General features: G+C 44.4%; 1 protein-coding gene across 1 annotated transcript in view; it reads right to left on the minus strand.

Moving 5' to 3' along the window:
- FAM227A (family with sequence similarity 227 member A) overlaps positions 1-17087 on the minus strand; it is a gene marked incomplete at its 5' end in the record, with an annotated part of 79190 nt that overhangs the window by 35634 nt on the left and 26469 nt on the right. Inside the window, 2 exons of the mRNA XM_082635297.1 lie at positions 11336-11443; positions 16256-16379. Coding sequence (XP_082491423.1) covers positions 11336-11443; positions 16256-16379 — 232 coding nt within the window. The remainder of the gene's footprint in view (positions 1-11335; positions 11444-16255; positions 16380-17087) is intronic.

A 17087-nucleotide genomic window follows, 5' to 3' on the forward strand; every position in this document is an offset into this window, starting at 1 on the left:
AAACCACAATCTACAAAATTTATGACCTGAGCGTAATTGGGTGAATTGCCTGCTAAAACAAAGGAAACAAAACACTCCAACACTCTTCATACATTTAAACAAAACTCAAAATATTCAAAATATCCAGAATAGAATCCAAAATTACTCAACCTACAAAGAACCAGAATAATCTGATAAATTCTCAAGGAAGAAAGACAATCAGCATCACCAATCCTGAAATGACTCAGATGTTGAAATCATCAGACAAAGGTTTTAAGGCAGCTATTATAACAGTGCTTTAAGAAGTAAGGGTGAATACTTTTGAAATAAATGAAAAAATAGAAAGTCTCAGCAGAGAAATAGAAGCTATGACAGAGAACTGAATAGAAATTTTACAACTGAGAAATACAATAATTGAAATAAAAAATTCACTGGATGGGATCAATACCAGAATGGAGGTGATGGAGGAAGGAGACAATGAACTTGAAGACAGATCAACAAAAATTGTCCTATTTGTGTGTTTTATAATATCATATGTGTGGTTTTCCACACCAGTTCTCCAATTCTCTGAAATAAACTGGGTGTCTATTTAATTCAATTCCAAATCTACCTGGAATTAGGGTCAGATCCCACTAGTTAAAAGACTCAATCCAACAAGACTGTCCCCACTTCAAGCACCAGTGTCAAATGCCACCCATGCTTCTATCTAGCTAACTACAAATTTGGGGGTTCCCATAACCCCCTTGGGTTCAATAATTCAGTAGAATGGCCCACAGAACTCAGGAAAGTGCTATGCTTACTATTACAGGTTTACTATAAAAGACACAACTCAGGAACAACTAAATGGAAGAGAGACATAGGGCATGGTGTGCGGGCTGGAGCACGGACCTTCCATGCCCTCTTCAGGCACATCACCTTCCCAGCACATCAGTGTGTTCAGCGACCTGGAGGTTCACCAAATCACATTGTTCAGGAATTTCTATAACTCAGTCTCCAGTCTCTCTCTCCTCCCTGGAGGCTGGGAGGGGTGAGGCTGAAAGTTCCCACCCTCTAATCATGTTTGGTCTTTTTTTTTTAAATATTTATTTTTATTTTTGGCTGCCTTGCATCTTCGTTGCAACACGTGGGATCCTCTGCTGTGGTACACGGGCTCCTCATTGCAGGGCATGGGCTCCTCTCTAGTTGTGGCATGTGGGCTGCAGAGCACGCAGGCTCTATAGTTGTGGCCCACATGCTCAGTTTTTGTGGTGCGCAGGTTTAGTTGCCCCGCGGCATGTGGGATCTTAGTTCCCTGACCAGGGATCGAACCCCTGTCCCCTGCATTGGAAGGTGGATTTTTAACCACTGGACCACCAGGGAAGTCCCTCATGTTTTGGTCTTTCTGGGTCCTATCCTGAAGCTATCTAAGGCCCCAACCTGGGTCACTATATTAGGATATATTCAGGTGTGGTTGGAAGATGCTAATAATGAATAACAAAAGACATTCCCATCACTCAGGAAATCCCAAGGGTTTTAGGAGCTCTGTGCCAGGAACTGGGGACAAAGATCAAATCTGTATTTTTATTATATATACAATCTGAACAGTGTAGAGACAAAAGACCAGAAAAAATGAACAGAGCCTCAGGGACCTATGGGACAATATCAACAGGTCGAAAATTGTGTCATCAAAGTCCTAAAATGAAAGGAGAGTGTGGTACCAAAAAAAAATTGAAAAACCTCCCAAATTTGGCAAAAGACATAAACTTACAGTTTCAAGAAGCTCTGCAAACCCCAATCAAGTCGAAGTCAAAGAAACCCATGCCCCTACACATCCTAAACAACCAGTTGAAAGGCAAGACAACTTGAGGGCAGTCTAAGAGAAATGCTTGACACAAAAGCGGAACAAGAAATTAAATGACTGTGGATTTCTCATCAGACCCTTGAGGCCAGAAGCTGTGGAACGACATTTGAAAGTGTGGAAAGAAAAGAACTTTTGACACAGAATTCTATAACCAGAAAAAAATATCCTTCAAGAATGAAGGTGAACAGTCAGAATGGCCATCATCAAGAAATCTAGAAACAATAAATGCTGGAGAGGGTGTGGAGAAAAGGGAACACTCTTGCACTGCTGGTGGGAATGTGAATTGGTACAGCCACTATGGAGAACAGTATGGAGGTTCCTTAAAAAACTAAAAATAGAACTACCATATGACCCAGCAATCCCACTACTAGGCATATACCCTGAGAAAACCATAATTCAAAAAGAGACATGTACCAAAATGTTCATTGCAGCTCTATTCACAATAGCCCGGAGCTGGAAACAACCTAAGTGCCCATCATCAGATGAATGGATAAAGAAGATGTGGCACATATATACAATGGAATATTACTCAGCCATAAAAAGAAACGAAACTGAGCTATTTGTAATGAGGTGGATAGACCTAGAGTCTGTCATACAGAGTGAAGTAAGTCAGAAGGAGAAAGACAAATACCGTATGCTAACACATATATATGGAATTAAAAAAAAAATGTCATGAAGAACCTAGGGGTAAAACGGGAATAAAGACACAGACCTACTTGAGAATGGACTTGAGGATATGGGGAGGGGGAAGTGTAAGCTGTGACAGAACGAAAGAGAGGCATGGACATATATACACTACCAAACGTAAGGTAGATAGATAGTGGGAAGCAGCCGCAGAGCACAGGGAGATCAGCTCGGTGCTTTGTGACCGCCTGGAGGGGTGGGATGGGGAGGGTGGGAGGGAGACACAAGAGGGAGGAGATATGGGGATATATGTATATGTATAGCTGATCCACTTTGTTATAAAGCAGAAACTAACACACCATTGTAAAGCAATTATACTCCAATAAATATGTTAAAAAAAATAAAGGCAGTCTTGTGAGTAGGCCATTAAAAAAAAAAAAAAGAATGAAGGTGAAATAAAGACATTCTCAGAAGACAGAAAACTAAGCGAATTCATTGCCAGCAGGCTTATTTTAAATGAAGGGTTTTCTTTTGGGAGGGGGGTGTGTAAGAAGGAAAATAATACCAGAGGGAAACTTGGAACTTCAGGAATGAAGGAAAAGCAACAGAAACTGTAAATATCTGGTTATATATAGTAAGTACAATATATATAGTAAATATAGAATATAAATAGTAAATATATAATATATATTATAAATCTATCTGGTTATATAGAGTAAATATAATACTGTATTTTCCTCCTCTTACATTCTTTAAAATATGTATGATAATCACTTCGGAATGCTGTTTGGCAGTTCCTCAAAATGTTAAACATATGACCCAGCAATTCCACCCTAGGTATACATACAACCAAGAGAAATGAAAACATATGTCTACACAAAAACTTGTACATGGGGCTTCCCTGGTGGCGCAGTGGTTGAGAGTCCACCTGCCAATGCAGGGGACACGGGTTCGTGCCCCAGTCCGGGAAGATCCCACATGCTGCGGAGCGGCTAGGCCCGTGAGACATGGCCGCTGGGCCTGTGCATCTGGAGCCTGTGCTCCGCAACGGGAGAGGCCACAACAGTGAGAGGCCCGCGTACCACAAAAAAACAAAACAAAACAAAAAAACTTGTACATGAATGTTCACAGCAGCATTATTTATGATAGTTACAAAGTAGAAACAACAGAAACTGAATAAAGATAAAACACTATATCTAAAACATTTGTGGGATGCCTAGCATTCAGAGGGAACTCTATAGCATTAAATGGTCATATTAGGAAAAAAGGTCTTCTTTTCACTCAGTTCAAAATATTTTCTAATTTCTCTTGATACTTCCTCTTTGACTCGTAGGTCTATATATGTATGTTTTGGGGACTTGCAAAGTCTCCCACAAATATTTACCTCTATTTGGAATCCCCTCTATAACTCTCAATGAGTGGCCCCCAAGCTTTGGGTTTTTTTAACAGCTTTATTGAGATATAATTCACGTACTTCTCCATTTCTCCATCAAGAAAAAGGATTGCTTAACTTTTTTCAAATACTGGTGACATGTGTGAAATGGTCTAGAATGATACTTAAGTGTTTATGTTCTAACTCAGGTTTCTAGGTTCTGTACTTGTCTATTTGGCATCCATTAATTACAGGGCCAAACTAATGGCCAAAGTTGTTCACAACTCCTCCATGATCCAGAGCCCATACTCTGAACTACCTTCTTTATCTAACTCTCACACCAAGCCAATATTTCCCCTGACTTAAATCAGCCCAGGCCCAGGTGCCAGACAACTAGGGACAGCCCTTATACTCCAAAGCCCACCGGAATTATTCAATAGAGCCAATCCTAAATTGTTTACCCTGTCGTGTCTTGCCTTACCCAAGGAAATCCCAGTAAGGGCTGTGGCCTGTGCTTTCCCCTTGCTCCATTTGAAACCGAGCGGGGCCCTGTGGGGCTCCCAGGCCCTGAAACCAAGTGGAGCCCGGGCACGGAGGCCTCATTTTGTCCACCATTTCTTGTGGGCAAGACCCCAGCCTCCATGACCTTCCCTGAGTTCCAAAGGGTGGATTCAAACAGTTGCTAATCAAGGGAGGACCAGCCAAGAAACCACCTGAGGCAAGATTAAGGTGGGGGCGAGCCCTGCACACACGCTAATCTTTTCAGGACCCCACCTTTGAACCACTGTTATAAAACCCCTCATCAAATCCTCTGGGGTTGGGACACATAGCTTTTATGAGGCACAAGCCCAGTGTGTCCCCCTGTGCCCGGCAAAGCAATAAAGCTATCCTTTCCTACTTCCCCCAAAACTCTGTCCCCGGCATTGGATTTGGCACCAGTGTCCAGAGAGGCCGAGCTTTCAGTAGCAACTTCTGCCCCCTAACCAACACTGGAGCTCCCTCCCAGGGTCCTGCGTGGTGAGCTATGCCTCCCGTTTCTAGAACTGAGAGTAACAAAGTTTTCTTTCAATGGCATTGACCTGTGTAGTCGCTCAGTCACCTTTGTAAATTAACACCCAGGTACAAATCAGTTTCTAACTCAATAAATGCTGGTTTCTGACGGGGGAGAGAAGCAGTGATCATATCTTAGATTTATTTTCTTCCATTGCCAACAATCTCTCTTCCCTACAGATATAAGCACTGTGCTGAACTCATTATCACAAAAGTGGAACTTAACTAGTGATAACTGAACTGAAAAGACAATCGTGTCTTCTCATAAGATATTGCTTGATGTCAAGGCCCAAGGCTAGAAGCACAGGTGCAAATGAGGGTGGCAGATTAGGTTCCAAAAAACCCAAGAAACTACGGTTTTGGAGATGATAACTAAATCAAAAGCCTACATTTCCCCTTTAGGTGGTTAATGTACCTTTTGAGGTATTCTGTATTTGTGAGTCATCCATTGAATTCTTCTGGGCAAAAGAGGTTCTCTCATTGGTTGAATTCATATCAGAAGATGCCAAGAGAGGAAAAAACAAAAAACAAAAACACAGAAGAACAAATTTAGTAAAACTGGTAGTGAGAAGAATACAAAAAGTATACGTGCAATTTCCTAGATATTTGTCATTGTTCTCAACAAAGTAACACGAAGAGGGAGACCTTTCAGGCACAGCTCAACAGCCCAGCCCTCCATCCTGGGAGCACAGGGGAGAGCAGTGGCTGATGTAGAAAATACGTGAGCTGGGGACTGAGGCAGACTGGAGTTCTAGTCCCAGCCCTGTCACTCAACAGCTGGTGATCTCGGGCAAGTCACTGAACCTCTCGATTGCCGTGGTTTCCTCGTGGGGTTCTTATGGGGATTAAGTCAGTTAATGCATGCAAAGTGCATGAGTTGCTGCTCATGGCAAGTGCTCCGCTGACATTGCACGGTTGTTTATGCAATCACTCACCACACTTCCTTCAGGAAACATTTCATTGAGCGACTTCTAGTGTGTCTGGCACTGGGCAGAACCTGAAACCTAATCTCTGCTTAGAGGAGCTCCCAGTCTAGCAGGGGAGATAATAGTAAACAGACAATTATGCTAAGGTGTGGAAAGTACCACATATTAGAGAGGTAACGTAACTTAGGATTAGGTTTGTATGTGAGTGACAAAGACACAAAATTAATAGTGGCTCAAACTAGGTAGAAATTTCTCTCCCACATAATAGTCTGAAGGTAGGCAATTCAGGGTCTATATGTTATTTCTGCTGTGATAAGTCCTTAGGGACTCCGACCTCTTCTAGCTCAGTTCCAACTTTCCTAAGATAGGACCCTTGTTCTTAGGGTCCAAGATGGCAACTAGAGCTCCAGTCATCACATTTGCATTCCAGGCAGCAGAATGGAGAAAAGGACAAAGAGACGAAGGAGTCACATGAGCTGTTTTTTGAAGGAGGGCTCCCAGAAATGGCCACAAGGCACATCTGCTTAAATCTCATTAACTGGATCTTAGTCACATGGCTACACATAGATGTAAGGGAGGTGAGGAAATGTAATCTTTATTTTATAGGTTCTCTTTTTTTTATAGAGGGAGGAAACAACAAATATTGGGGAACAGTTAATAGTCAGCAGTACCAGCAGAGTATTCTAGGAAGCCAGAGTGGCAAATGCTTGATTCTGTTTGGGGCAGAGCTGGAGGGCTTCCAAGGAGAGAAGACACTTTTGTTCTGTCTTTAAGGATGAGTAGGAGTTTGGCAATGTTAAACAGATGGCCCACCAAGTGGCAGACAAGCAGTCCACCAGCCTCAACAATCCTCACTTTGCTTTTCTAGAAATATGATATTTGAATGGGAAGAAGAAAGCTGAAAGGACTTCCCATCCGCCATGCAGCTGGTTGTCCAACAGCTACTGATTTGTATAGTGTTGAAGTGGTTACTCAGATTTGTTAGAGAAAAGACACTCCCGGGGCACAGTGAAGCATCATGCTCATTCTTAACAGGCCTCAGAGCGATCTGTCGTGGAGCAGAGAATAGATGCAAGGAGATGGGCTTGGCTAAAGTTATTAGACCCTCGTATTTGTTGGAGAGGCAGCATGATGATGCAGAAAGAGCTCAGAATGACAGCATCCTGACGTCATCTGAAGTCAGCCGTGTGGCCTGGGGCAAGTTTTCACCAGTGTGAGTCTATTTCTCCCTTTGTCAAGTAAAGATAATAATTACCTACCGTGCAGGGGTGTTGTATGGACTAGGAGGATATACGCAAAGAAAGTCTGCACGTGGTGGACTTTCTCCAAAGTCCTTTCCCACCCACTCTCTTGTGTTGTGACCAGCAACCGCCCTCTGAGTATATGAGGCAAGGTGACTATTGCTGGGCTGGGGGGTAAACTAAGACTCCTCTGGGACCCCCTTCCTACCATGGCACAGAGGAGATGGAACCATTCCACCCCATGTCACCCTGCCGCTCAGATTCTGCACACTGAGGGCTTAGCTGTGATGGGTCAGAGCAGCAGGGAAACCTGCTTTCGAGCCGACGTGAGATTCAATCTGGGGATGCCCTGGAATGTCTGCAAGGGAAGTGGGCTTTGCAGATCTGGTATTAGTAGGTATGGGAATGAGCTGCAGGAATTTGGATCATGATTGTTAAATGACCCTTATGTACCCATGCTCTGGAACTTGGGAAAATTCTGGTTAAAATGAGCACACATTCTGACAGGACATGGCTAGACAACAATTTATGGGACATCTCCTAAACCTAGATTGAATCTATAATAATTAATACCAGTCATGATGCCCATTTTGCAAATAAGAACAGAGAGGTTCAGATTTGCTCAAAGCTATATAACTGATAGGTGGGAAAATTCAGCTCTTCTGGAACCAAGCCTAGTATGTCTTTCTGCCTTTGCCTATGGCTCCACGGTGGTCACTCACTCGTAGTCCCCATATTTTGTCACAAATACATGAAACTTGGGTAGAAATTGTTTTTTCTCTAACCCTGGCCTCTCCTCTGGTCTAGCCTTGCATGTTTAACTACCTACTTGACATGTCCATTTGCACAGGCATCTTAAAGTTAACAAGTTCAAAACTGAACTTGATAGCTTTCCCCCACCCCTGACCCTTCACTTTTCATCTCACAAACCCCACACACCTTCAGCTGCTTAAGCCATACACTGGGATGCATCCTTGACTCCTCCCATTTTCCCCCCTCCTCCCCACTCCCAAAGCCAATCCATTAGCAAGTGCTGAAATATCCATCTCCAAAACACCTTCCAGATCTCTCTGCTTCTTGCCTCCTGCTGTCACTGCCTCTTCCTTAGACAACTGCAAAAGCCTCCTAACTGGTCTCCTGTCCCCCTCTCAATTATATTCTCCATATTCAGAAGACACTGAGCTTTTAAAAAATAGAAATCAGATCACGTCATCCCCTTATTTCAATGGATTCCCACAGCACTGAAATTACATCCATACTTCTTACTATGACCCACCCAACTCTGCAGGATCCAGCCCCTGCTACTTCTCCAGCCTCGACTCCTGCCCCTCTTCCACACACACACACTGGGCTACAGCGTCACTGGCCTTCTCTCTGTTCCCTGAATATCTCAATTCCCTTTTTTTTTTTTTTTGCCTCAGGGCCTTTGCACATGCTGTTCCCTTTTCCTGGAAGATTCTTTCATTCACTCTTCTAATGGCTGACTCCCTCTCATCCTTTGGTTCTCAGCTCAAATGGCACTTTCTGGGGGTGTTATTTGTCACATGTTCTCCATGTTCATGAGACCCAGGCCCCATAGTGAAAGACTTAAGCTGCTCTCCCAGCTTCTTCTGTGGCTGGGTGCAGACATTTTACCTAGGCTCTAGCCCTCAGAGGCAACTCACCTGCCTGAGACCTCAAGATGGAAAGGAGCAATGTGAGGAAGTGGGGAACCAATGAGACTCTAGCTTTTGGAGAGACTGTTGACAGGGGCAACTGGCTTTTCAAGGAAAGCAGAGTGCAGTTTTGAGCATCAGACCCCACTACCATCGGTCGGCGCACATCAGTGTACCTTTGCAGGGGTGTATGGTTTGGGCATCATTCTTGGCGGCATGGCATTTGAAACCAAAGCACTGGCCCATCCTGGGGAGCCATGCACCACTAATACCCTTTAATACATTCTTCCTGTTTAAAGTAGCTGGAGTAGATTCCCTTGTTTGCAAATAAGAACTCTGAGGAGGATTCCTCCTCACAAAGGTCTTATTTGACAATTTTCTCATTTTATTAGATGAACGAATGACCCGGTCTCTAATAGGTAGGAGCCCTTATTTATAGCTGAGCCTCATGGCAGAAGTCAGATATACAGTTAGATGCTTTTTCATTCCCACTGTGCAAATTTCCAACACGAAGTGGGAGAAGGGCAAACCACAGGTCAGAGACTTAAAATGACTGCCATTCATTCCCCCGAGCTGTGGACTCCCAGACAGATTGCTACCATTGAAAAGCACATTTTGAACACAGCCAACTATTTCCTTGAGCAGATGGGAAAGCATGTTTGCTAAAAAGAAGAGAGAGGATCTGCCCGCACGAGGAATTTGATGACTCCCTCCATCCTGGTTTGCCCAGTAAAACTTCAGCTGCTTTTAAGGCTGGAAAGCTTTTGATTATTTCTATTTCTGGGGAAGAAAACTGACTCTCTTAGCTGGGTTTCTGAAATAACTGTCAGAAGATTCTACATATTCCAGTACAAGAAAATACATGTGTTTGACACGGTTGTGACAGGCAGTGCAAAAACACTGAATAATATTTTGATCTCGGTCTGGGAGTGACAGTTGTCCCTCCACAGTGCCTGTTTTGTCTATACTTTTGGAGGCTGACATTTACAGAGAACCATTATACACTAAGCACAGGGTGGAGAGTTTACATAGATGACTTCCTTTGTGAAGTCAAGAGATACTTGTTGAGTGTCTTCTTTGTACATGGTCTATTCTAGGAGCTCGAGATAGAACAGGGATAAAGGAAAAGAGGTCTTGTTCTCATGGAGTTTACATTCAAATAAGGGGAGACAGATACTAAACAACATATAAATCCTGCAGGAAGAATAGCAGAGCGTGAAAAGCACTGTACGGGGAATCATAATAGTCAATGTGATGACAGAGAGTGGCCGGGGAGCCAGGGACGCCACTAAGGCAATGACAGAAAATTGGAATCTGAAGGACAAGAAGGAGCCAGTCCTTCCCTCAGGGACCCTGAGGAAAGCACGTTCCAGGCAAAGGTGACAGCGAGTGACGCAACTGGGCACAGGCCTGGAGCGTCCCAGAGGCAGAAGGAAGTGAAGTGAGGGAATGGAAGTGAGGCGGCTGGAGAGAGAGAGATGGTGGCTGGATTCTGCAGGGCAGTTCAGGTCAGGCTAAGCGGTCTGGAGTTCATTTGAAGGGCACGGGAGAAGCTGCTGAGGTTTGAGCAGGGAACAACCTCGTCTGGTGTCTGTCTGTCAAAGGTCACTCTGGTCGCTGTGTGGCGACTGGGCTGGGGCTAAGAGTGAAGGAAAGGAGCCTAGGAAGAGGCTACTGCCACGAGCCGGAGAGGAGTGACGCCGGGGCTGGGAATCAGTGCTCTTCCCTCCCCTTGCTAAGTTGAGAGACTCCCAGGGAGGCCAACAGGGCAGCTGGACAGACCTGCCTAAGTCCTGAGCGAGGCCAGGGTGTGGAGGGAGATTTGGGTGTTACTGGCATATGTGTGGTATTTAAAGCCACCAGACCAGATGAGACCACCCGGGAAGAATATATAGATAGAAGGGGAAGGAGCCAGGCTAGAGCTGACTGATGAGCCAGGGAGCCAGTCGGGAAGGAAGATCCTTGAAAAAGTCTGGCAACGTAGAAGCGAAGAGAAAAAGGCATTTCAAGAAGATGGGAGGGACTTCCCTGGTGGTGCAGTGGTTAGGAATCCGCCTGCCAGTGCAGGGGACATGGGTTCGAGCCCTGGTCTGGGAAGATCCCACATGCTGCAGAGCAACTAAGCCCGTGCGCCACAACTACTGAGCCTGCGTTCTAGAGCCCACCAGCCACAACTACTGAGCCCATGTGCCACAACTACTGAAGCCCGTGCACCTAGAGCCCGTGCTCCGCAACAAGAGAAGCCACCGCAATGAGAAGCCCACGCACTGCAACGAAGAGTGGCCCCGTTCGCTGCAACTAGAGAAAGCCCACACGCAGGAACAAAGACCCAATGCAGCCAAAAATAAAAAAATAAAATAAATAAATTTATATGTATATAAAAAGGATACCTGGTGCCTGGCACATGGTAGATACTGAATAACTGACATCTACTATTTTAAAATTCCCACACATCCCAGCACTTCTGGTGTGTTGACTCTACAGTTGCTAAGCATTAACATTTCAGTCATTTTGGAGGCTAGTTTGGGGTATGTGAGAGAGAACCAGGCCAGAGGATTTCAGTATTAGGGCCCCTCCCAGCCCAGACTAGATGGTAGCTGGGTGTGGCAGGGGACAGAGGGGACGGAAGTCCCTAGCTGGCACCTTACCCTTCAGCAGTCTTTTTCTCTGCAACATTAATTCTTCTCTCCGGAATCTCTCTGGATCCAGTTTTGAGTAGTCCCAGCTATTATAGCTGTGTGGGCAAGGATATATACCTAAGAGGGAGTCAAGAGTGATCGTGAAAACTTCTGCAAAAGAGAAAGGGAGGCAGAAAATGGAAGACAGAGGTCTCTGAGATGCCCCTGCTGGTCCCGGGGAGGCTGGGCTTCCAGCATTATCCCTCCTCCCTCCCCCCAGTACTGGCCTTGTAGCCTTGAGTGAGCCGCTTCCTCTCTATGAGACTTTGGTTTCTTCATCTGGAAAATGGAGATGTGATACCCACCCTGCCCTCCTGACAGTGTAAGTGTGAGGATGAAATCACACCACAGACATGTGAACCTGTGACACGCTACACAGATGTGAAGGCATAGTAATTATCTGTTTTCCTGTCTATCTCCTCTGCCTGGAAGGCAGGGGCTGGGTCTGATTCATCTTTGTACCTCCAGGGCTTAGTACTGGACCTGGCACACAATAAATAGGCACTTAGTAAATGTTTGTTCAACATACTACTACACTTTGCTGGGCTTCCCTGGTGGCTCAGTGGTTAAGAATCTGCCTGTCAATGCAGGGGACACAGGTTCAAGCCCTGGCCCGGGAAGATCCCACATGCCACAGAGCAACTAAGCCCATGCACCACAACTACTGAGCCTGTGCTCTAGAGCCCGCAAGCCACAACTACTGAGCCCACGTGCCACAACTACTGAGCCCGTGCACCTAGAGCCCGTGCTCTGCAACAAAAGAAGCCACCGCAATGAGAAGCCTGCGCACCACAACAAAGACCCAATGCAGCCAAAAATAAATAAATAAAATAAATAAATTTATTTAAAGAAAAAGAACAAGACAAGGGTGCCCACTCTCACCACTCATACTCAACATAGTACTATAAGTCCTTGCTGGAGCAATTAGGCAAGAAAAAGAAATAAAAGGTGTCCAGATTGGAAAAGAAGAAGTAAAACTGTCTCTGTTTGCTGATGACATGAAATTATATATAGAAAACCCTAAAGATTCCACCAAAAACTGGCAGAACTAATAAATGAATTCAGTAAAATTCCAGGATATAAAATCAACATACCAAAATCAGTTGTGTTTTTATACACTAACGGTGAATTATCTGAAAAAGAAATAAATAAAACAGCCCCATTTACAATAACATCAAAAACAATAAAATACTTAGGAGTAAACTTAGAACCAAGGAATTAAAAGATCTATACACTGAAAATTCTAAGACACTGATGAAAGAAACTGAAGACACAAATAAATGGAAAAATATCTCATGTTCATGGATCAGAAGAACTAATATTGTTAAAATGCCCATTCTACCCAAATCATCTACAGATTCAATGTAATCTCTATCAAAGTTCCAATGATATTTTTCACAGAAATAGAAAACAATTCTAAAATCTGTATGGATCCACAAAAGACTCTAAATACCCAAAGCAATCTTGAAAAAGGACAAAGCTGGAGGCAACACACTCCCTGTTTTTAAACTATATTACAGGGACTTCCCTGGTGGCACAGTGGTTAAGAAGCCGCCTGCCAACGCAGGGGACATGGGTTTGAGCTCTGGTCCGGGAAGATCCCACATGCTGCAGAGCAGCTAAACCCGTGAGCCACAACTATTGAGCCCGCATGCCACAGCTACTGAAGCCTGTGCACCTAAAGCCCATGCTCCGCAACCAGAGAAACCACGGCAATGAGAAGCCCGTGGACCGCAACGAAGAGTAGCTCCCGCTCGCTGCACCTAGAGAAAGCCTGCACGCAGCAACGAAGACCCAATGCAGCCAAAAATAAATAAATAAATTTACAAAGATAAATAAACATATTTCAAAGCTATGAAAAGCAAAACAATATAGTACTACCAGGGCTTCCCTGGTGGCGTATTGGTTGAGAGTCCGCCTGCCGATGCAGGGGACACGGGTTCGTGCCCCGGTCCAGGAAGATCCCACATGCCGCGGAGCGGCTGGGCCCATGAGCCATGGCCGTTGAGCCTGCGCGTCCGGAGCCTGTGCTCCGCAACGGGAGAGGCCACAACGGTGAGAGGCCCGCATACCGCAAAAAAAAAAAAAAACCCACAAAAAACAATATAGTACTAGCAGAAAAACAGATCAATGAAACAGAATTGAGAGCTCAGAAATAAACCCATGCATATATGATCAACGAATATTTAACAAAGGAGCCAAGAATACTCAATGGGCAAAGGATACTCTCTTTAATAAATGGTGTTGGGAAAACTGGATACTCATGCAAAAGAATGAAACTGGACACCCCTTACACCATTCACAACTCAAAATGGATTAAGGACTTAAATGGACCTGAAATCATAAAACTCCTAGGATAAAACCCAGGCAAAAAGCTCCCTGACATTGGTCTCAGCAGTGATTTGGGAGAGTATGATACCAAAAGCACGAGAAACAAAAGCAAAAATAAACAAGTGGGACTACATTTAACTAAAAAGCTTCTGCACAGCAAAAGAAACAACAAAATGGAAAGGCAACCTACAGAATGGGAGAAAATATTTGCAAACCATATGTCTAATAAGGGGATAATATTCAAAGTCTGTAAGGAACTTATACAACTCAGTAGCAAAGAAACCCAAACAGTCCAATTAGAAAAAGAGAAAGGATCTGAAGAGACATTTTTCCAAAGAAGACATACAAATGACCAACAAGTACATGAAAAGGTGCTCAACATCACTAATCATCAGGGAAATGCAAATCAAAACCAGAATAAGATTATCACCTCTCATCTATTAAAACGGCTATTGTCAAAAAGACAAGAGACGACAAATGCTGGCGAGGTTGTGAGAAAAAAGGAAACTCTTGTGTACTGTTGATAGGAATGTAAGTTGGAACAGCCACTATGGAAGCAGTATAGAAGTTCCTCAGAAAATTAAAAATAGAAGTACCATATGATCCAGGAATCTCACTTCTGGCTATACAGCCAAAGGAAATGAAATCACTATCTCAAAGCGATATCTGCACTCTCATGTTCACTGTAGCATTATTCACAATAGCCAAGACCTGGAAACAACCTAACCGTCCACTCACAAATGAATGGGTAAAGAAACTATGGCATATATACACAATAGAACATTTATTCAGCAATAAAAAGGAAGGAAATCCTGCCGTTTGTGACAATATGGATGGGCCCTGAGGACATTTTGCTAAGTGAAATAAGTCTCAGAGAGAAAGACAAGTACTGTATGATCTCACTTATGTGTGTGTAATCTAAAACAGCCAAACTCATACAAGCAGAGAGTAGAACAGTGGTTGCCAGGGGCTGGAGGTGGGGAAAATCAGGAGATGCGGGGCAAAGGGTACAAACTTGCAGTTACAGAAGGAACAAGTTCCAGGGATGTAATGGACAGCACGGTGACTACAGTGAATAACACTGTATTGTACACTTGAAAGTTGCTCTGAGAGTAAATCTTTTTATTTATTTATTTTTTTTCGTGTATCTATTTTAGTTATTTATTTTTGCCTGTGTTGAGCCTTTGTTGCTGCACGCGGGCTTTCTCTAGTTGTGGTGAGCGGGGGCTTCTCTTGTTGTGGAGCACGGGCTCTAGGTGCATGGGCTTCAGTAGTTGTGGCATGCGGGCTCAGTAGTTGTGGTGCACGGGCTTAGCTGCTCTGCGGCATGTGGGATCTTCCTGGACCAGGGCTCGAACCCTTGTGCCCTGCATTGGCAGGCGGATTCTTAACCACTGTGCCACCAGGGAAGTCCTAAGAGTAAATCTTAAATGTTCATCATAAAACAACAACAACATGATGGGGATTATGTGAGGTGAAGGATGTGTTAACTCCCCTGCTTGTGGTAAAAACTTCACAATATATACGTGTATCAAATTATCATACTGTACGCCTTAAACTTCCATAGTGTCCTATGTCAATTATATCTCAATAAAGCTGGGGGAAATTTTATTCCCTAGCTGATGAGTGACTCACTGCGCCTAGACTGTTTATATAACAATGTAGCTGAGGCTAAACATCTGCTTCCCTAGAACTTTGGTACATGATAGACAGAGGTGCCTCCATGCCCAGCCCGCAGTAAAACCCTTGGGCGCTGTTTCTCTAATGGGCTTCTGGGCAGAAACATCACACACATGCTGCCATGTGTTCACTGCAGTGGGATGAGGGGCTCTGTATAACTCCTCACGGGAGGAGGAGGGCTGCAAGTGAATTCCTCCAAACCCTGTCTTTCCCCTTATGATCTGGCTGTGTACCCTTACTACATCGCAATAATAAATCTTAGCCATAAATAAGCTGTATGCTGAGACCTGTGAGTTCTACCAAATCTCCTAATGTGGAATTGATCTCGGAGACCCTCAACACAGTAGGAAATGTGAAAGGTGCTTACTTAGCACAGTACCTAGTACACAGGGAACCTCTCAGCTTTCAACGACCTTAGAGGATGTCTGGGTTGAGATGGGGATGTGAGGAAGGAGACTGAAAAGTAATCGACAAGCAAACATCAAGCTGGCACTGTGTGTGCTGCAGGGCGAGGGGGACGGCAGTTGGGTCAAGTGGGGTCACAGTGGGGGTGGAAGGTGGGATTATCCAGCCAGCACACTGCTTTTGGGCTCCTGGGTCCATCGGCCTACAGCACATTGTTAACTAACAGGGCTGTGCCGAAACCTGCTCCCTGCCGATGCAGGTGGGGACGAAAGGGGACTAGGAATGTCTCAGAACTGTTGGAGGGAGCAGAATCCTCGGGCTCTAACCACACACTTTACTTTCTTTATTGTCAAGGAGAGAAAAGAACAACTGCCTCGATGAAGAGGTGTGATGGCAAACAGGAACCTACCTGGGCTCGGGTGGAAGACGTGTTTCTGGAATTGCTTTCCCCAGGAGAAAGTAGCTACCTCTCACCTGAAATCCACAGGCTCATCGTGTTACAGATGTCAGACTTGAATTCGTGAGTGCTGAACCAGGACTGAGGGAAGCAGCAGCAGAAGCTGGTGTACAGGGCTTTACTCAGAAGTGATGGCAACCTCTGGGGGGCAAGCAGAGCTCAGGCAATATTCTGGACATTTCCACACCCAGAAAAGAGCCCCTGACTTCAGAAAGGACCTATGATAAAACACTCTACCTGACACCGTGCTGCCTTCCTGTTCACGAGGGAAGCACTTTCTATCTGCAGCTGCCCCACATCTCGGTGGACCCCTTACCCTACTTGGGGACCACTCCTCAAGCACCATGCTACGTTGGCCAGCAAACCCCCCTCCCCCAGCTCCTCTGCATGCGGTCTGTGCCTCAGCCCCTTCTACAACCTGGCCAAAGATTAGCGCAGAAGATGACAAAGTACATTTGACATACCCATCTTGCTGTCTCCCAGAGGTAATATTAAGTCCTACTTCCTGTTTTGTTTTTTTTTTCCTTTTCTGTGCATAAGTGCTACTGTTGATGCTTTTTAACTATGGTTAAGGTCAAATTATACATTTATATCTGGCTTTATTAATTCAACATCATAACATAAATACTTCCCCGGGTTACTATAAACTCTTTGGGATTTTTTTTTTTTCCAGTAGTGACCTTCATAATATTGTGCTGAGTGACCATATCAAAATTTACTTAAACATTCAGCATCTGTGCATATTGTCTTGTTTCTAGGACTTTGCATTACAAATTATGCAGAATAATTGTATTTATTTATTAAGCTAGCTCAGTGTCTGGCACATATTAAGCAATCGAAAATTTGTTG

Source organism: Mesoplodon mirus, assembly GCF_964341445.2.
Source record: "Mesoplodon mirus genome assembly, chromosome: 11".
NCBI lineage: Eukaryota > Metazoa > Chordata > Mammalia > Artiodactyla > Ziphiidae > Mesoplodon > Mesoplodon mirus.